A 22715-nucleotide genomic window follows, 5' to 3' on the forward strand; every position below is an offset into this window, starting at 1 on the left:
AGCGTAGTCAACCCAGTAAGTGCCCCATCCCTATAATTAGCGTAGTCAACCCAGTAAGTGCCCCATCCCTATAATTAGCGTAGTCAACCCAGTAAGTGCCCCATCCCTATAATTAGCGTAGTCAACCCAGTAAGTGCCCCATCCCTATAATTAGCGTAGTCAACCCAGTAAGTGCCCCATCCCTATAATTAGCGTAGTCAACCCAGTAAGTGCCCCATCCCTATAATTAGCGTAGTCAAACCAGTAAGTGCCCCATCCCTATAATTAGCGTAGTCAACCCAGTAAGTGCCCCATCCCTATAATTAGCGTAGTCAACCCAGTAAGTGCCCCATCCCTATAATTAGCGTAGTCAACCCAGTAAGTGCCCCATCCCTATAATTAGCGTAGTCAACCCAGTAAGTGCCCCATCCCTATAATTAGCGTAGTCAACCCAGTAAGTGCCCCATCCCTATAATTAGCGTAGTCAACCCAGTAAGTGCCCCATCCCTATAATTAGCGTAGTCAACCCAGTAAGTGCCCCATCCCTATAATTAGCGTAGTCAACCCAGTAAGTGCCCCATCCCTATAATTAGCGTAGTCAACCCAGTAAGTGCCCCATCCCTATAATTAGCGTAGTCAACCCAGTAAGTGCCCCATCCCTATAATTAGCATAGTCAACCCAGTAAGTGCCCCATCCCTATAATTAGCATAGTCAACCCAGTAAGTGCCCCATCCCTATAATTAGCATAGTCAACCCAGTAAGTGCCCCATCCCTATAATTAGCGTAGTCAACCCAGTAAGTGCCCCATCCCTATAATTAGCGTAGTAATTAGCGTAGTCAACCCAGTAAGTGCCCCATCCCTATAATTAGCGTAGTCAACCCAGTAAGTGCCCCATCCCTATAATTAGCGTAGTCAACCCAGTAAGTGCCCCATCCCTATAATTAGCGTAGTCAACCCAGTAAGTGCCCCATCCCTATAATTAGCGTAGTCAACCCAGTAAGTGTCCCATCCCTATAATTAGCGTAGTCAACCCAGTAAGTGCCCCATCCCTATAATTAGCGTAGTCAACCCAGTAAGTGCCCCATCCCTATAATTAGCGTAGTCAACCCAGTAAGTGCCCCATCCCTATAATTAGCATAGTCAACCCAGTAAGTGCCCCATCCCTATAATTAGCATAGTCAACCCAGTAAGTGTCCCATCCCTATAATTAGCGTAGTCAACCCAGTAAGTGCCCCATCCCTATAATTAGCGTAGTCAACCCAGTAAGTGCCCCATCCCTATAATTAGCGTAGTCAACCCAGTAAGTGCCCCATCCCTATAATTAGCATAGTCAACCCAGTAAGTGCCCCATCCCTATACTTAGCCTAGTCAAACTAGTAAGTGCCCCATCCCTATAATTAGCGTAGTCAACCCAGTAAGTGCCCCATCCCTATAATTAGCGTAGTCAACCCAGTAAGTGCCCCATCCCTATAATTAGCGTAGTCAACCCAGTAAGTGCCCCATCCCTATAATTAGCGTAGTCAAACCAGTAAGTGCCCCATCCCTATAATTAGCGTAGTCAACCCAGTAAGTGTCCCATCCCTATAATTAGCGTAGTAATTAGCGTAGTCAACCCAGTAAGTGCCCCATCCCTATAATTAGCGTAGTCAACCCAGTAAGTGCCCCATCCCTATAATTAGCGTAGTCAACCCAGTAAGTGCCCCATCCCTATAATTAGCGTAGACAACCCAGTAAGTGCCCCATCCCTATAATTATTGTAGTCAAACCCAGTAAGTGCCCATCCCTATAATTAGCATAGTCAACCCAGTAAGTGCCCATCCCTATAATTAGCATAGTCAACCCAGTAAGTGTCCCATCCCTATAATTAGCGTAGTAATTAGCGTAGTCAACCCAGTAAGTGCCCCATCCCTATAATTAGCGTAGTCAACCCAGTAAGTGTCCCATCCCTATAATTAGCATAGTCAACCCAGTAAGTGCCCCATCCCTATAATTAGCGTAGTCAACCCAGTAAGTGCCCCATCCCTATAATTAGCGTAGTCAACCCAGTAAGTGCCCCATCCCTATAATTAGCGTAGCCAACCCAGTAAGCGCCCCATCCCTATACTTAGCGTAGTCAACCCAGTAAATGCCCCATCCCTATACTTAGCGTAGTCAACCCAGTAAGTGCCCCATCCCTATAAGCACTCCTCACTTTTATAGGCTTCAAGTTCATTAACTTTAAATTAAATGTAAACTGAAAATATTAAGACTGTGTTGGTTTCCTTACCGATTTCTTTTGCAAATTGATTTATGGCTTACTTTGTAGAATCATTTTATGAAAGGCTAGTCCAAATTTGTTTCTATTGAGCGCCCCTTTATTTGCTTCATTTTTTAAGCGCTCATTAGATTGAATACGATATGTTTGAATGATTGAACTTTTGTTTTGACTGACAAAATACTAAAAATCAAATAGATAATCAGGGCACACATAAAATGGTTTTGTTATCTAATTGCAATGTTGAATCACATAATGTTCTTTTATAGCCTATGAGACATCGGAAAGTGAAAGTAGCCAATAGCATCCCCTCCAGGCCTTTAGTTTGTGCAGTATTAGGTAAGTACAATCATCATTGTAATCTAGGTTCAATAATCATTATGATATAGTTTAAAGGTTTCATATAAATCTCATGAACAAATGAAAATAAATCAATGCAAAAAACCTTTCCAACTGAAATAAAATGATGATGAAATAATTTTTCTTCTCATATTCATTCTCATTTCACTCTCCATTTATGATACTTATTTTCTCCTGAAGTGTAAATTTTAAAATGCATTTGGAAGAGAAAATATATACTGTATTTTCCCTAATGAGGGCGCCGGTAAATGGCTGTGGGGGGCGCCATTATTTGAGACCATTTTTAGTTGTTTTTTTTCTGAAACAGACTATAGTCATCTTGCTTTTAGTTTCGTATTTTTCTAAAACTTACTATAACCAACTTACGTTTTGAAGTCAAGTAAGTATTGAAAATACATAATAATGAAGAAATGTATGCAACAGAAGTTTGAAACATTGGTTAAACATGTCTGTTTCACGGAAGTTTTGCATTTCATGCTAGTCTGTTTGTTTACAATGCTTACACAAAATGGTGGACGGTGTTTTCGATCGCTACTTTCGTTTTGTGGCAGATGGGAAATACTGACAAGAGCACACAATAAAATGCTTAGAAATGATAATATTTCTGTTATTTAGGAACCTATATCATAGATATACAGTAAGTATTCATAAAACCTGTATAGACACCACTAAAATGTTGTTGCCAGTCATCATCCATACACGTGTGTGGGACATTCAAATGACACGCTTTGTTTTGAACATGGCGTTCTCTCTGTTTCTATGTGTAAACACTTGGCAAAGATGTCCAAAGTTGTCCAATGCAATAAATTTAGTGTTTATACAAGCTGATCGGATATCTGGTAAGCATCAGATTGATGTGAAACTGTATTTCATTAGGGTCTGCAAAGACAAATCGTCACAATCTGGCACAAAAATTGTATGAAATTAGTTGATTTTTTCAGCAAAAAACGTGGGGGCGCCCTTATTAGAGGAGGCGCTCTTAATAGGGAGAATACGGTATATATAATTTCAGGTAAATATCATCTTCTTTTCTTCAATATAGTGTTAGTTTGTGGTGTGAATATTTTATTTCTCTCTTACAGATTTAATGGTAGAGTTTACGATGAGTCATATGATGAAAAATTTTCCAATTGAGTTGTATCTGTAAGTATTTTAAACTTTGATAAACAACAGGGATACAATTTCATATCTTCATAAAGAAAATTCAAACTTCTGACTTTTAAGCCCATCAAATCGCCATTCGTTGTGGTCTGTTCTTCCATCCGTTAACAATTGTTGTTATCGCTATTTCTCTAAAAGTACAGAAGGAGTTTTTCTCAAATTTCATTATAGGTTCCCCTAGGGCCCTAGTTGTGCATATTGCATTTTTGGACCGATCGGTCAACAAGATGACCAAAAGGCCACCATCTTGGATTTGAAGTATGAAGTTTGAAAAGCAGAGAAAGATCCCTTTTTCAATTGTCAGACATAGATCAATCTTTGGTGGGCTCCAAGATCCCGCTAGGATCTCTTATTTATTTCAAACTCAAGTTAAATCATATATCATAAAGTTTGAAAGTATGAACAGAACAATGAAGGAATGTGTGAATTCCGTTTGTCTTGATTTTCACAGTCGATGCCTAGGTATCACACAGCGAGTCTTATGTTACCAAAAGAAATGCCGAGTAAGACTCCAGTATCCCTGGAAGGAATTATGGACAGGTAAGTGTGAACCTACAGAAAGTGACATGTTGTTTAGTTACCTGTAAGTTCAGTCATCTACAGGGAAATCCAGTAATGATTGTCACCATCAATAAGATAACACTCTAATTAAACAGTAAGCTTTAGGCTGAGCATGCTCTGTTTGGTTGAATTGAGGCTGTTATCTGATCGGTTTTTATAATATGTTCTGATTAGTCGATTAAATTTTATACTTTGTTCTGATTGGTTGATTAAATTTTATACTTTGTTCTGATTTGTTGATTGATTGAATTTTATACTTTGCTCTGATTGGTTGATTGAATTTAATACTTTGTTCTGATTGGTTGATTGATTGAATTTTATACTTTGCTCTGATTGGTTGATTGAATTTAATACTTTGTTCTGATTGGTTGATTGATTGAATTTTATACTTTGCTCTGATTGGTTGATTGAATTTAATACTTTGTTCTGATTGGTTGATTGATTGAATTTAATACTTTGTTCTGATTGGTTGATTGATTGAATTTTATACTTTGTTCTGATTGGTAGGTTGATTGAATTTTATACTTTGCTCTGATTGGTTGATTGATTGAATTTTATACTTTGTTCTGATTGGTTGGTTGATTGAATTTTATACTTTGCTCTGATGGATTGGTTGATTGAATTTGATACTTTGTTCTGATTGGTTGTTTGATTGAATTTGATACTTTGTTCTGATTGGTTGATTAAATTTTATACTATGTTCTGATTGGTTGATAAGATTTCCGACTTGGTTTGTTTTTCAGCTCTAATTAATCTGCTGAAGTTTGTTCTGTCACACGAATCGCTCCTGGTGAAGAAACATACCAACATATTTCATCTAGCATCAAAGGTTTGTATCTCCCAGAGGCATCAATAAAATGGAGACAATATCAAACTCATCTTGTCAGTTAATTATAATTATTAATTATGTTAAATCATTATATCATTATGTCCAGTAACTCGCAGCTACCCAGGACAGTAGCCCAACCAGTCACTTGATATATAATTATAAAAGGTTGTTTGAAGCACTGGTTAGCAATACAAAATTAAATTTCTGAAAATCGTACTATATACGAGTATGCATTATATCCACAAAATAAGATAGTTTGTTTAAAAAAACAATCGGAATCAAGCCTTGGTCTCCAATGTGAAAATCTACAGCTCTACTGACTAAGCCAAAGAAGCATGCTTCAGCACTAAGTCACGTAGATGTGCTCCTCATGTTGGACTAAAATTATCTTCAATATTGTATTTCTAGGTTGTGAATATTTTCAACTTATTTATCACGTACGGTGACACATTTTTGCCAAACCCAACAAGTTACGACGAGCTTTACTATGAGATTGTGAGAATGCATCAGGTGTTTGACAACTTATACTCAATGGGTAAGTGTTATCAACTTATACTCAATGGGTAAGTGTTATCAACTTATACTCAATGGGTAAGTGTTATCAACTTATACTCAATGGGTAAGTGTTATCAACTTATACTCAATGGGTAAGTGTTATCAACTTATACTCAATGGGTAAGGGTTATCAATTTATACTCAATGGGTAAGTGTTATCAACTTATACTCAATGGGTAAGTGTTATCAACTTATACTCAATGGGTAAGTGTTATCAACTTATACTCAATGGGTAAGTGTTATCAACTTATACTCAATGGGTAAGTGTTATCAACTTATACTCAATGGGTAAGTGTTATCAACTTATACTCAATGGGTAAGTGTTATCAACTTATACTCAATGGGTAAGGGTTATCAACTTATACTCAATGGGTAAGGGTTATCAACTTATACTCAATGGGTAAGGGTTATCAACTTATACTCAATGGGTAAGGGTTATCAACTTATACTCAATGGGTAAGGGTTATCAACTTATACTCAATGGGTAAATGTTGACAACTTATACTCAATGGGTAAGTGTTATCAACTCATACTCAATGGGTTAGTGTTATCAACTTATACTCAATGGGTAAGGGTTATCAACTTATACTCAATGGGTAAATGTTGACAACTCATACTCAATGGGTAAGGGTTATCAACTTATACTCAATGGGTAAGTGTTATCAACTTATACTCAATGGGTAAGGGTTATCAACTATACTCAATGGGTAAGGTGTTATCAACTTATACTCAATGGGTAAGGGTTATCAACTTATACTCAATGGGTAAGGTGTTATCAACTTATACTCAATGGGTAAGGGTTATCAACTATCCAATGGGTAATGTTATCAACTCATACTCAATGGGTAAGTGTTATCAACTTATACTCAATGGGTAAGGGTTATCAACTCATACTCAATGGGTAAGGGTTACTCAACTTATACTCAATGGGTAAGGGTTAACTTATACTCAATGGGTAAATGTTGATCAACTTATACTCAATGGGTAAGGGTTATCAACTTATACTCAATGGGTAAGGGTATACTCAATGGGTAAGGTTATCAACTTATACTAAAAATGAGGTTAAGGGTAACCATCTCCCTAGTCACTTATACTCAATGGGTATACAAACCATCTCCTAAATATCAGATATGTACAAACCATCTCCTAAATATTTCAGATATGTACAATAGACTGAACAAACCATCTCCTAAATATCAGGTACAATAGACAGACAACCATCTCCTAAATATCATTGGTACAATAGACTGACAAACCATCTCCTAAATATCAGGTACAATAGACTGACAAACCATCTCCTAAATATCAGGTACAATAGACTGACAAAAACCATCTCCTAAATATCATGTACAGGTATTGATAGACAGACAAACCCATCTCCTAAATATCAGGTACAATAGACAGACAAACCATCTCCTAAATATCAGTACAATAGATCTGACAAACCATCTCCTAAATATCAGGTACAATAGATGACAAACCATCTCCTAAATACAGTTATGATGACAACAAACCATCTCCTAAATATCAGGTACAATAGACTGACAAACCATCTCCTAAATATCAGGTACAATAAAGACAGACAAACCATCTCCTAAAAATAGACTGACAAACCATCTCCTAAATATCAGGTACAATAGGACAAACCATCTCCTAAATATCAGGTACAATAGACAGACAAACCATCTCCTAAATATCAGGTACAATAGACTGACAAACCATCTCCTAAATATCAGGTACAATAGACAGACAAACCATCTCCTAAATATCAGGTACAATAGACTGACAAACCATCTCCTAAATATCAGGTACAATAGACTGACAAACCATCTCCTAAATATCAGGTACAATAGACTGACAAACCATCTCCTAAATATCAGGTACAATAGACAGACAAACCATCTCCTAAATATCAGGTACAATAGACAGACAAACCATCTCCTAAATATCAGGTACAATAGACTGACAAACCATCTCCTAAATATCAGGTACAATAGACAGACAAACCATCTCCTAAATATCAGGTACAATAGACAGACAAACCATCTCCTAAATATCAGGTACAATAGACTGACAAACCATCTCCTAAATATCAGGTACAATAGACAGACAAACCATCTCCTAAATATCAGGTACAATAGACAGACAAACCATCTCCTAAATATCAGGTACAATAGACAGACAAACCATCTATCAGGTACAATAGACAGACAAACCATCTCCTAAATATCAGGTACAATAGACTGACAAACCATCTCCTAAATATCAGGTACAATAGACTGACAAACCATCTCCTAAATATCAGGTACAATAGACAGACAAACCATCTCCTAAATATCAGGTACAATAGACAGACAAACCATCTCCTAAATATCAGGTACAATAGACAGACAAACCATCTCCTAAATATCAGGTACAATAGACTGACAAACCATCTCCTAAATATCAGGTACAATAGACAGACAAACCATCTCCTAAATATCAGGTACAATAGACTGACAAACCATCTCCTAAATATCAGGTACAATAGACAGACAAACCATCTCCTAAATATCAGGTACGATAGACAGACAAACCATCTCCTAAATATCAGGTACAATAGACAGACAAACCATCTCCTAAATATCAGGTACAATAGACTGACAAACCATCTCCTAAATATCAGGTACAAGACCAAATCTCCTAAATATCAGGTACAATAGACAGACAAACCATCTCCTAAATATCAGGTACAATAGACAGACAAACCATCTCCTAAATATCATGTACAATAGACAGACAAACCATCTCCTAAATATCAGGTACAATAGACTGACAAACCATCTCCTAAATATCAGGTATGATAGACTGACAAACCATCTCCTAAATATCAGGTACAATAGACAGACAAACCATCTCCTAAATATCAGGTACAATAGACTGACAAACCATCTCCTAAATATCAGGTACAATAGACTGACAAACCATCTCCTAAATATCAGGTACAATAGACAGACAAACCATCTCTAAAATATCAGGTACAATAGACAGACAAACCATCTCCTAAATATCAGGTACAATAGACTGACAAACCATCTCCTAAATATCAGGTACAATAGACTGACAAACCATCTCCTAAATATCAGGTACAATAGACAGACAAACCATCTCCTAAATATCAGGTACAATAGACTGACAAACCATCTCCTAAATATCAGGTACAATAGACTGACAAACCATCTCCTAAATATCAGGTACAATAGACTGACAAACCATCTCCTAAATATCAGGTACAATAGACTGACAAACCATCTCCTAAATATCAGGTACAATAGACTGACAAACCATCTCCTAAATATCAGGTATGATAGACTGACAAACCATCTCCTAAATATCAGGTACAATAGACTGACAAACCATCTCCTAAATATCAGGTACAATAGACAGACAAACCATCTCCTAAATATCAGGTACAATAGACTGACAAACCATCTCCTAAATATCAGGTATGATAGACTGACAAACCATCTCCTAAATATCAGGTACAATAGACTGACAAACCATCTCCTAAATATCAGGTACAATAGACAGACAAACCATCTCCTAAATATCAGGTACAATAGACAGACAAACCATCTCCTAAATATCAGGTACAATAGACTGACAAACCATCTCCTAAATATCAGGTACAATAGACTGACAAACCATCTCCTAAATATCAGGTACAATAGACTGACAAACCATCTCCTAAATATCATATACAATAGACAGACAAACCATCTCCTAAATATCAGGTACAATAGACTGACAAACCATCTCCTAAATATCAGGTACAATAGACTGACAAACCATCTCCTAAATATCAGGTACAATAGACTGACAAACCATCTCCTAAATATCAGGTATGATAGACTGACAAACCATCTCCTAAATATCAGGTACAATAGACAGACAAACCATCTCCTAAATATCAGGTACAATAGACTGACAAACCATCTCCTAAATATCAGGTACAATAGACTGACAAACCATCTCCTAAATATCAGGTACAATAGACTGACAAACCATCTCCTAAATATCAGGTACAATAGACAGACAAACCATCTCCTAAATATCAGGTATGATAGACTGACAAACCATCTCCTAAAATATCAGGTACAATAGACAGACAAACCATCTCCTAAATATCAGGTACAATAGACAGACAAACCATCTCCTAAATATCAGGTACAATAGACAGACAAACCATCTCCTAAATATCAGGTACAATAGACTGACAAACCATCTCCTAAATATCAGGTACAATAGACTGACAAACCATCTCCTAAATATCAGGTACAATAGACTGACAAACCATCTCCTAAATATCAGGTACAATAGACTGACAAACCATCTCCTAAATATCAGGTACAATAGACAGACAAACCATCTCCTAAATATCAGGTACAATAGACAGACAAACCATCTCCTAAATATCAGGTACAATAGACTGACAAACCATCTCCTAAATATCAGGTACAATAGACAGACAAACCATCTCCTAAATATCAGGTACAATAGACAGACAAACCATCTCCTAAATATCAGGTACAATAGACTGACAAACCATCTCCTAAATATCAGGTACAATAGACTGACAACCATCTCCTAAATATCAGGTAATAGACTGACAAACCATCTCCTAAATATCAGGTACAATAGACAGACAAACCATCTCCTAAATATCAGGTACAATAGACTGACAAACCATCTCCTAAATATCAGGTACAATAGACAGACAAACCATCTCCTAAATATCAGGTACAATAGAGAGACAAACCATCTCCTAAATATCAGGTACAATAGACTGACAAACCATCTCCTAAATATCAGGTACAATAGACAGACAAACCATCTCCTAAATATCAGGTACAATAGACTGACAAACCATCTCCTAAATATCAGGTACAATAGACTGACAAACCATCTCCTAAATATCAGGTACAATAGACTGACAAACCATCTCCTAAATATCAGGTACAATAGACTGACAAACCATCTCCTAAATATCAGGTACAATAGACAGACAAACCATCTCCTAAATATCAGGTACAATAGACTGACAAACCATCTCCTAAATATCAGGTACAATAGACTGACAAACCATCTCCTAAATATCAGGTACAATAGACAGACAAACCATCTCCTAAATATCAGGTACAATAGACAGACAAACCATCTCCTAAATATCAGGTATGATAGACTGACAAACCATCTCCTAAATATCAGGTACAATAGACTGACAAACCATCTCCTAAATATCAGGTACAATAGACAGACAAACCATCTCCTAAAATATCAGGTATGATAGACAGACAAAACCATCTCCTAAATATCAGGTACAATAGACTGACAAACCATCTCCTAAATATCAGGTACAATAGACAGACAAACCATCTCCTAAATATCAGGTACAATAGACAGACAAACCATCTCCTAAATATCAGGTACATGATAGACAGACAAACCATCTCCTAAATATCAGGTACAATAGACAGACAAACCATCTCCTAAATATCAGGTACAATAGACAGACAAACCATCTCCTAAATATCAGGTACAATAGACAGACAAACCATCTCCTAAATATCAGGTACAATAGACAGACAAACCATCTCCTAAATATCAGGTACAATAGACTGACAAACCATCCTCCTAAATATCAGGTACAATAGACTGACAAACCATCTCCTAAATATCAGGTACAATAGACAGACAAACCATCTCCTAAATATCAGGTACAATAGACTGACAAACCATCTCCTAAATATCAGGTACAATAGACAGACAAACCATCTCCTAAATATCAGGTACAATAGACAGACAAACCATCTCCTAAATATCAGGTACAATAGACAGACAAACCATCTCCTAAATATCAGGTACAATAGACAGACAAACCATCTCCTAAATATCAGGTATGATAGACAGACAAACCATCTCCTAAATATCAGATGTATAGACAGACAAACCATCTCCTAAATATCAGGTACAATAGACAGACAAACCATCTCCTAAATATCAGGTACAATAGACAGACAAACCATCTCCTAAATATCAGGTATGATAGACAGACAACCATCTCCTAAATATCAGGTATGATAGACTGACAAACCATCTCCTAAATATCAGGTACAATAGACAGACAAACCATCTCCTAAATATCAGGTACAATAGACAGACAAACCATCTCCTAAATATCAGGTAGGATAGACAGACAAACCATCTCCTAAATATCAGGTATGATAGACTGACAAACCATCTCCTAAATATCAGGTATGATAGACTGACAAACCATCTCCGAAATATCAGGTACAATAGACAGACAAACCATCTCCTAAATATCAGGTACAATAGACTGACAAACCATCTCCTAAATATCAGGTACGATAGACTGACAAACCATCTCCTAAATATCAGGTACAATAGACAGACAAACCATCTCCTAAATATCAGGTACGATAGACAGACAAACCATCTCCTAAATATCAGGTACAATAGACTGACAAACCATCTCCTAAATATCAGGTACGATAGACTGACAAACCATCTCCTAAATATCAGGTACGATAGACTGACAAACCATCTCCTAAATATCAGGTACGATAGACAGACAAACCATCTCCTAAATATCAGGTACAATAGACAGACAAACCATCTCCTAAATATCAGGTACAATAGACTGACAAACCATCTCCTAAATATCAGATATGATAGACTGACAAACCATCTCCTAAATATCAGGTATGATAGACTGACAAACCATCTCCTAAATATCAGGTATGATAGACTGACAAACCATCTCCTAAATATCAGGTATGATAGACAAACAAACCATCTCCTAAATATCAGGTATGATCAAACAGAAGTAATTATCATCAATGATATATCATATATCTTGATGGAGGTTTTAGATAATTTACAAAATTATTTCTAAGTAAGTATAAGTAATTGCACTAACCTTTATAGGTTTAATTAATTAGCACATAACAACAGTGGACAATTTATGTAATTTTCTCAAAAACTTCTGGGGGGTGAGACTAATAACTACTTCCTGTACAGTCATGTAAATTTATGTTATTTTCTCAAAAACTTCTGGGGAGTGAGACTAATAACTACTTCCTGTACAGTCATGTAAATTTATGTTATTTTCTCAAAAACTTCTGGGGAGTGAGACTAATAACTACTTCCTGTACAGTCATGTAAATTTATGTTATTTTCTCAAAAACTTCTGGGAGTGAGACTAATAACTACTTCCTGTACAGTCATGTAATTTATGTTATTTTCTCAAAAACTTCTGGGAGTGAGACTAATAACTACTTCCTGTACAGTCATGTAAATTTATGTTATTTTCTCAAAAACTTCTGGGAGTGAGACTAATAACTACTTCCTGTACAGTCATGTAAATTTATGTTATTTTCTCAAAAACTTCTGGGAGTGAGACTAATAACTACTTCCTGTACAGTCATGTAAATTTCATGAGAGCAATTTATTGTTAAGTCATTTTGTAACATTGTAGAGCCATTATCAACCATTTTACACCAAAAGTGGACGCCTGGGCGGCGGATAATCAGCTGGCTTCTCTCACAGAGGAACAAGTAAGTATTAACGACATGTAGCACCTTATGTTACTTACACATGACAAAGATTTGGAGCGATGTTTCTTTGTCATACAAACAATCTGGTGATTTTCTAACTTGAAGAATAAAAATTCATATTTTCGATGCAGCTATGAAACAGCAATTATAGCTACGCTCGGGGAGCCTGAGCACATCAAAACAATGATAACAATTCACAATGAAAATTAAATGTTGTTTTGTTAATTTCACACCCTAATTGAAGGTATGAGTTAATAAAAAAAACCTTCTGTACAATTTTCACAATGCTTGTCTTTTACAATTGCACTATCGGTGATGTTTTTCCGTGTGTTATTTGAAATACTTCATTTTCAAATTCATGAATTTTGTATTCCCAAAAATCACACCAACACCTTTTTAATTCGAGGAAGGTTCAGGGGTTGATTTAAAGACAGTGATAGCAGCCCCTGGAGTATCGTAGATGATAGGGTATATATAACGGAGGTCTAATGATGCATTGTTTTACTTGTAAACAGGTTTTGGAGGTTGTCAAGAGTAACTATGACTCATTGACACTAAAACTGCAAGATAGTCTGGATCAGTTTGAACGCTACTCAGAAAAACCAAGAGAAAACGCATTCTTCACTCAGCTGGTAAGATCTGAATAAAAACAGTATCCCAATCATGTGTAATGCTTATAAGGAAACATCTCTACATATGGCTTTAGTTTAAACCTTATTGTAAATAACTGACAAACGGATCAGACAACTTTATTTATGACAACTCATAAGCTTTTTTCAAGATATGATACAAAATATACAAGTAGGTATGCAATTTTACAAAAAGTAATATTGCTAATCTATAAACACATATGTAGTTTTTGATGAGAGAGAGGGAGGGGGAGGAGAGAGAGAGGGGGAGGGGGAGAGAGAGAGAGAGGGAGGGGGAGGAAAGAAAGAGGGAGGGGGAGAGAGAGAGAGGGAGGGGGAGGAAAGAAAGAGGGAGGAGGAGAGAGAGAGGGAGGGGGAGAAGAGAAAGAGGGAGGGGGAGAGATAGAGAGGGATGGGAGGGGGGGAGGAGAGAGGGAGGGGAGGGGGGGGGGGAGGGAGAGAGTCAATGTTGGAGAGAAACTGCAGGTTTATTTTCCTTTACTATAGCTAGTATAAGTGATACATAGTTAATGGTTTGATATATAAATGGCCACTGAATTGCTGTCAGTTTGTTTATCAATTATTTCTGACTGTCTATAGGTGCGGTCAATTGTGCTGGACGTGAGGAAAACAACGGGGAATTATCTGACATTGAAACAACACGACGTCCTACAGGACGTGGTCACCATGTCAGAGTGATGACCTTGTCTATGACCTTGTGCTATGACCTTGACATTCCAGTGCTGTCTGATTTGCATAATATGACATGAGCAGTGTTTGTTTTACATGAGGGTTTCTTATTCTCATTCCTCGATTCCTCGACGGAAATTAAAAAATCAGAAGATTGAAATCAACCAATAAGTTATTTAAAAGAGTTTAATAAGAAATAATTTCCCCATATCAAGCTCACTGGGCAAAAATTAGAATTTTGGTAAGAAATAGGGACATGTTTGAAAAAAAACCCACTTATTTGACATGTTAACATTTTGACTGAAATGGAAATATTTTGGCTTTTCAAACTTTAACTAATTCTGTTATATTGTAATTTTGGTTTATTTGCTCTGGTGAAAGTTTTTATCATTTTGAGGTAACATTATAATATGTTTTCTTATTTATATATATTTCTTTGATTTTATTAACTTTAATATTCGAGTAAGATGGGGCATTGAAATGGAATATATGGGGAATATAGGTTTACTAGTGGTGCTTGTTATAGATTGTGTTCTGATTGGACACATCCATGTGTGATTGGAACAGCTGTCTGTTAGAATATGCACAGTATATATACATAAGTGTATAAGTCTGTGACAATGTACAGTATATATACAAACATCTTCATATGTCTTTGGAGGTGTTGTCGTTTCAAGTGCAATATTTGTACTATACTATAGAGTAAGTTATTATTTGCCAAAATATATTGATAAAATAAATATAAAGTATTTGTCAGATTTAACTTAATAAAATTGATTGTATATCTATATGTAACTGTATCACAACTATGTAGCAACTATATGGTAGAGCAAAATTTCCATCAGTAATAATTCAAAGTCTTGCCGTGTCAAAAAGTGTTTTTGTCGGTCTCATAAACTTTGAAATATCGAGGTATGGACTGTTGAGGTATGGGCTGTATATGTTGGTGTTTCTAGCTCACATGGCCCAAAGGGTCATCATCTAATGCCATGGCATGGCGTTCATTGTCTGGTCTGTCCGTCAACATTTCCTTTTGATCATGTCATATAGTTCTGTACGTATTTTAACCAAATTTGGTCAGAAACATCCTTGGGGGAAGGGGATCAGATTTTGTATAAATCCTGGCTCTGACTCCCTTTGAGCAGGAGGGGCGGGGCCCAATAGGGCCGAAAGAGGAAATGGAGATGAATCCTTTAAGTCGCTATTAGTCATAGAGATCTTCACGGATTGTAACCAGATTTTGCCAGAAACATCTTTTTGGGAGGGCCAGAAACATCTTTTTGGGAGGGCCAGAAACATCTTTTTGGGAGGGCCAGAAACATCTTTTTGGGAGGGCCAGAAACATCTTTTTGGGAGGGCCAGAAACATCTTTTTGGGAGGGCCAGAAACATCTTTTTGGGAGGGCCAGAAACATCTTTTTGGGAGGGCCAGAAACATCTTTTTGGGAGGGCCAGAAACATCTTTTTGGGAGGGCCAGAAACATCTTTTTGGGAGGGCCAGAAACATCTTTTTGGGAGGGCCAGAAACATCTTTTTGGGAGGGCCAGAAACATCTTTTTGGGAGGGCCAGAAACATCTTTTTGGGAGGGCCAGAAACATCTTTTTGGGAGGGCCAGAAACATCTTTTTGGGAGGGCCAGAAACATCTTTTTGGGAGGGCCAGAAACATCTTTTTGGGAGGGCCAGAAACATCTTTTTGGGAGGGCCAGGAAACATCTTTTTGGGAGGGCCAGAAACATCTTTTTGGGAGGGCCAGAAACATCTTTTTGGGAGGGCCAGAAACATCTTTTTGGGAGGGCCAGAAACATCTTTTTGGGAGGGCCAGAAACATCTTTTTGGGAGGGCCAGAAACATCTTTTTGGGAGGGCCAGAAACATCTTTTTGGGGGGAACAGAGTTTGTATAAATCTTGGCTGTGACCCCCTAGGGCAGGAGAGGGAGGCCCAGTAGGAGAAATAGAGGTAAATTTTCTCTAATTTGCTTCTAGTCATAGAGTTCTGGATAGATTGTAGCCAAATCTGGTCATCCTAGGGAGAAGGGGAACAGTGTTTGTATAAATTTGGCATTGGGCTAGTAGAAGTTAGGCCCGTTAAAAATTAGGGTAATTGTTTAACAATTACCAGGAAATAAACTCTTAGTCTCTACTTATAACATGACTTAACATACTAGGTGAGTAATACAGACCCTCTGGGCCTTTTTAATGTACAGTTGGGTAATAGAATTCCTTTCATCTGAGATCCAATCATTCAAAGTCCCTAACATTACTTATATATAACCAGATTTATTTCATCTCCAAATGAAATCTTACTTTAAAGATGCTCCACCGCTGACAAATGGCATTTTTACACCATCAAAAACAAGAGCAGACGATTTTGTATTTTTCTTCAGTTAAAAAAGTTACTTACTTTACACCATTACCACCTTTGAAAAGTTTGAGCTTCTAATTTTACTTCAAGTTAAAAATATGAAAAATAATTAATTGCATCCCGAAAAAATTCCATGGCACTATATCTTATATAGAATGGAGTAATGATTGCGCATGACCAAAGGCAAAACAAATTATTTTATGATAGTTTTTGTGTTAATTAGGCATATATATACACGATTAAACACCAATTTTTGTTCAAAGGATGAATATCATTTATGCTCTGTCGGCGGTGGAGCATCTTTAACATGTCAAGCAATATTTCTACGAGTATCCTTGTGTCATGTTAGCTGTTCAAGTAAATAGAGGATATTACTCTTCTATTGATGAATACCAGTTATATTTCATTGAGTGAGGTGGAAACTTTGCTATTTTTCGCACGAGTTTATTTTGTTGGCTTCTATATAATTATTTGGCAGCTGCAAAATACAACATTGATTTTCGTTCTCCTAAAAAATATTTTCCTATGTGAGCCTTATAGGATTGCGTAGTTTACTAAGAAAGGATAATAACACGATTACTGAAAGCTTGATACAGTTATATCTTGTGTTAAACATCTAATATTCCTGAACTACTACTTAACTTTCATTTAACAGTACATAGAGCTTTTAATTTTTGAAATGTGAATTTGAAATGAGTTCAAATTTTTTTTTTGCTCACCTGGCCCAAAGGGCCTGTGAGCTTATGTCATGGCGCGGCGTCCGTCGTCCGTCCGTCAACATTTAATTTAAATCGCTATAGCTACTAGTCATAGAGTTCCACATGGATTGAGACCAAATTTGGCCATAAACATCCTTGGGTGAAGGGGAACAGAACTTGTATAAATTTTTGCTCTGACCCCTCAGGGGCAGGAGGGGCGGGGCCCAATAGGGGAAATAGAGGTAAATCCTATAAATCGCTACTTGTCCTAGAGTTCTGCATGGATTGTAACCAAATTTGGCCACAAACATCCTTGGGTGAAGGGGAACAGAACTTGTATAAATTTTGGCTCTGACCCCCCGGGGGCAGGAGGGGCGGGGCCCAATAGGGGAAATAGAGGTAAATCCTATAAATCGCTACTTGTCCTAGAGTTCTGCATGGATTGTAACCAAATTTGGCCACAAACATTCTTTGGTGAAGGGGAACAGAACTTGTATAAATTTTGGCTCTGACCCCCCGGGGGCAGGAGGGGCCCGGTCCAATAGGGGAAATAGAGGTAAATCATATAAATAACTACTTGTCCTAGAGTTCTGCATGGAATGTAATCAAATTTGGCCACAAACATCCTTGGGGGAAGGGGAACAGAACTTTTATAAATTTCCGCTCTGACCCCCCCGGGGCAGGAGGGGCGGGGCCCAATAGGGGAAATAGAGGTAAATCCTATAAATCGCTACTTGTCCTAGAGTTCTGCACGGATTGTAACCAAATTTATCCACAAACATCCTTGGGGGAAGGGGAACAGAACTTGTATAAATTTTGGCTCTGACCCCACGGGGGTAGGAGGGGCGGGGTCCAATAGGGGAAATAGAGGTAAATCCTATAAATCGCTACTTGTCCTAGAGTTCTGCATGGAATGTAACCAAATTTGGCCACAAACATCCTTGGGTGAAGGGGAACAGAACTTGTATAAATTTTGGCTCTGACCCCCCGGGGGTAGGAGGGGCGGGGCCCAATATGGGAAATAGAGGTAAATCCTATAAATCGCTACTTGTCCTAAAGTTCTACATGAATTGTAACCAAATTTGGCCACAAACATCCTTGGGTGAAGGGGAACAGAACTTGTATAAATTTTGGCTCTGACCTCCCCGGGGCAGGAGGGGTGGGGCCCAATATGGGAAATACAGGTAAATCCTATAAATCGCTACTTGTCCTAGAGTTCTGCATGGATTGTAACCAAATTTAGCCAAAAACATCCTTGGGGGAAGGGGAACAGAACCTTAATAAATTTCGGCTCTGACCCTCCCGGGGCAGGAGAGGCGGGGCCCAATAGGGGAAATAGAGGTAAATCCTTTAAATCGCTACTTGTCCTAGCTTTCTGCATGGATTGTAACCAAATTTGGCCACAAACATCCTTGGGGGAAGGGGAACAGAATTTGTATAAATTTTGGCTCTGACCCCATGGGGGCAGGAGGGGTGGGGCCCAATAGGAAATTTAGACGTAAATATTCAAATTCCTTCAGAAAAGAAACAATGAACCTGTATTCAGAACATTACTTGGCATTACAAACCAGATGAGTGATACAGGCCCTCTGGGCCTCTTGTTAGTTTTTAAGTTAAGGTACCATAAATACTGCTCTGTCATCACCTTCTGAATAATTGAATTAAAATAAATTAAATGCTATGTCCATAATGCAGGGCGTCTGTCTAATATGTTAGTCGGTGTTATCCTGATAATACGATATAATGTACTAGTCGACAGTCTATCTTTTGTTTGGTGTTGTAACTTCATTTTAAGGCCCTGAATATAGTTGTTCTAAGGTTATAATTGTTTGCCAAAAACATTGAATAAGTAACACAGAGGGCCTTTAATACAGAAATCATTTGAAACAAGAGATCCCTGAGGGAGCATGTCACCCACCAAAGAATGATGTATCGCAGGCAATGGCCATATCTGACCATTCCTTGTTGTCTCCCTTTCCTATGTGACATTTGCTTGTTATCTCCCTTTCCTATGTGACATTTGCTTGTTGTCTCCCTTTCCTATGTGACATTTCCTTTTTATCTCCCTTTCCTATTTGACACTGTCTCCTGTTTTTGTGATGTCCTAGATATCTCTGAGATACTCTTATATATATACCTAACTATCAGTGGGTAATGACTTGGTTATCTCCCTTGAAATCTTTTTATCGCCTGATTTACCTCCCCTGTTGTAAACCTGCATGTTTGGTTTTAAAATGATGTTATAACTTGTATAATGTATATAGAAAAGAGGAATGGTCCAGCAAATGCTGAAATAAAACTTTCAAAAAGTATTGCCGATTTGTCTTGTTTATCTGTGTCATCTGATAAGAATTACAGATAAAACATGGTCTATTAACCTACTAGGCTCTGAATAACTGTGGAAGATTCTCTGAGAATCAGAAGGAGTACAGAGAGAACATTACAAGAACAAAATACTCAGTAAAACAGATGACATTCTATCTAAAATAATGAAATTTCCTATCTTGGCAATTGACAGAGTTTTCTCTCACCCCACACTGGGATATCTGCAATTTTACTGATGTATGATTTCTCTAACTCACCCGAGGTTATAGACCAGGTACACAAGATCTTTGCACATGCTCACACAGAGTAAGAGAAAAAGAATCATTCATTTTCTTTGGGGTGAGACAGGAGATCTCAACCATTGGGATAAGATTCTTAAGCAGTCAAAGATTCAGCAGACTCATGTTTGACAACTTAAGAATCTTGCCCCAAGTGTTGGGATTCTCCTGTCTCACCCAAAAGGAGGTGAAAGATTCAATTAAATTTTTCCCTTGAAACTGCAGGATAACCCTGTCAAGTATGGGATATAATCCATTCAAGTATGGGAGATAGCCCTGTCAGGTATGGGAGATAGCCCTGTCAAGTATGGGAGATAGCCCTGTCAGGTATGGGAGATAGCCCTGTCAGGTATGGGAGATAGCCCTGTCAAGTATGGGAGATAACTCTATCAGGTATGGGAGATAGCCCTGTCAAGTATGGGAGATAGCCCTGTCAAGTATGGGAGATAACTCTATCAGGTATGGGAGATAGCCCTGTCAAGTATGGGAGATAGCCCTGTCAAGTATGGGAGATAGCCCTGTCAGGTATGGGAGATAGCCCTGTCAGGTATGGGAGATAGCCCTGTCAAGTATGGGAGATAACTCTATCAGGTATGGGAGATAGCCCTGTCAGGTATGGGAGATAGCCCTGTCAAGTATGGGAGATAGCCCTGTCAGGTATGGGAGATAGCCCTGTCAGGTATGGGAGATAGCCCTGTCAAGTATGGGAGATAACTCTATCAGGTATGGGAGATAGCCCTGTCAGGTATGGGAGATAGCCCTGTCAAGTATGGGAGATAGCCCTGTCAGGTATGGGAGATAGCCCTGTCAAGTATGGGAGATAACCCTGTCAAGTATGGGAGATAACTCTATCAGGTATGGGAGATAGCCCTGTCAGGTATGGGAGATAGCCCTGTCAAGTATGGGAGATAGCCCTGTCAGGTATGGGAGATAACCCTGTCAAGTATGGGAGATAACTCTATCAGGTATGGGAGATAGCCCTGTCAAGTATGGGAGATAACCCTGTCAAGTATGGGAGATAACTCTATCAAGTATGGGAGATAGCCCTGTCAAGTATGGGAGATAACCCTGTTAAGTATGGGAGAAAACCCTATCAGGTATGGGAGATAACCCTGTCAAGGATAGGAGATAACCCTGTCATGTATGGGAGATAACCTTGTCAGGTATGGACGATAACCCTGTCAAGTATGGGAGATAACCCTGTCAAGTATGGGAGATAACCCTGTCTGGTATGGGAGATAACCCTGTCAGGTATGGGAGATAACCCTGTCAAGTATGGGAGATAACCCTGGTAGGTATGGGAGATAACCGTGTAAATTATGGGAGATAACCCTGTTATGTATGGGAGATAACACTGTCATGTATGGGAGATAACCCTGTCAGGTATGGGAAATAACCCTGTTAGGTATGGGAAATAACCCTATCAGGTATGGGAGATAACCCTGTCAAGGATGGGAGATAACCCAATCAGCTATGTGAGATAACCTTGTCAGGTATGGGAGATAACCCTGTCAAGTATGGGAGATAACCCTATCAAGTATGGGAGATAACCCTGTCAAGTATGGGAGATAACCCTGTCAGGTATGGGAGATAACCCTGTCAGGTATGGGAGATAACCCTGTCAAGTATGGGAGATAACCCTGGTAGGTATGGGAGATAACCGTGTAAATTATGGGAGATAACCCTGTCATGTATGGGAGATAACACTGTCATGTATGGGAGATAACCCTGTCAGGTATGGGAAATAACCCTGTCAGGTATGGGAAATAACCCTATCAGGTATGGGAGATAACCCTGTCAAGGATGGGAGATAACCCAATCAGCTATGTGAGATAACCTTGTCAGGTATGGGAGATAACCCTGTCAAGTATGGGAGATAACCCTATCAAGTATGGGAGATAACCCTGTCAGGTATGGGAGATAACCCTGTCAAGTATGGGAGATAACCCTGGTAGGTATGGGAGATAACCGTGTAAATTATGGGAGATAACCCTGTCATGTATGGGAGATAACACTGTCATGTATGGGAGATAACCCTGTCAGGTATGGGAAATAACCCTGTCAGGTATGGGAGATAACCCTATCAGGTATGGGAGATAACCCTGTCAAGGATTGGGAATAACCCAATCAGCTATGTGAGATAACCTTGTCAGGTATGGGAGATAACCCTGTCAAGTATGGGAGATAACCCTATCAAGTATGGGAGATAACCCTGTCAGGTATGGGAGATAACCCTGTCAAGTATGGGAGATAACCCTGGTAGGTATGGGAGATAACCGTGTAAATTATGGGAGATAACCCTGTCATGTATGGGAGATAACACTGTCATGTATGGGAGATAACCCTGTCAGGTATGGGAAATAACCCTGTCAGGTATGGGAGATAACCCTATCAGGTATGGGAGATAACCCTGTC

General features: G+C 38.3%; 1 protein-coding gene across 1 annotated transcript in view; it reads left to right on the top strand.

Moving 5' to 3' along the window:
• Positions 1 to 15424, top strand: part of LOC138335591 (armadillo-like helical domain-containing protein 3) — a 39285-nt gene extending 23861 nt beyond the window's left edge. Inside the window, 9 exon segments of the mRNA XM_069284752.1 lie at positions 2505 to 2574; positions 3678 to 3738; positions 4208 to 4296; positions 5061 to 5146; positions 5555 to 5685; positions 10304 to 10372; positions 13239 to 13317; positions 13833 to 13949; positions 14547 to 15424. Coding sequence (XP_069140853.1) covers positions 2505 to 2574; positions 3678 to 3738; positions 4208 to 4296; positions 5061 to 5146; positions 5555 to 5685; positions 10304 to 10372; positions 13239 to 13317; positions 13833 to 13949; positions 14547 to 14645 — 801 coding nt within the window. The 3' untranslated portion in view covers positions 14646 to 15424.
• The last annotated feature ends 7291 nt before the right edge of the window (positions 15425 to 22715 follow it).

The sequence above is a fragment of the Argopecten irradians genome, chromosome 11, assembly GCF_041381155.1.
Source record: "Argopecten irradians isolate NY chromosome 11, Ai_NY, whole genome shotgun sequence".
Taxonomy (NCBI): Eukaryota; Metazoa; Mollusca; class Bivalvia; order Pectinida; family Pectinidae; genus Argopecten; species Argopecten irradians.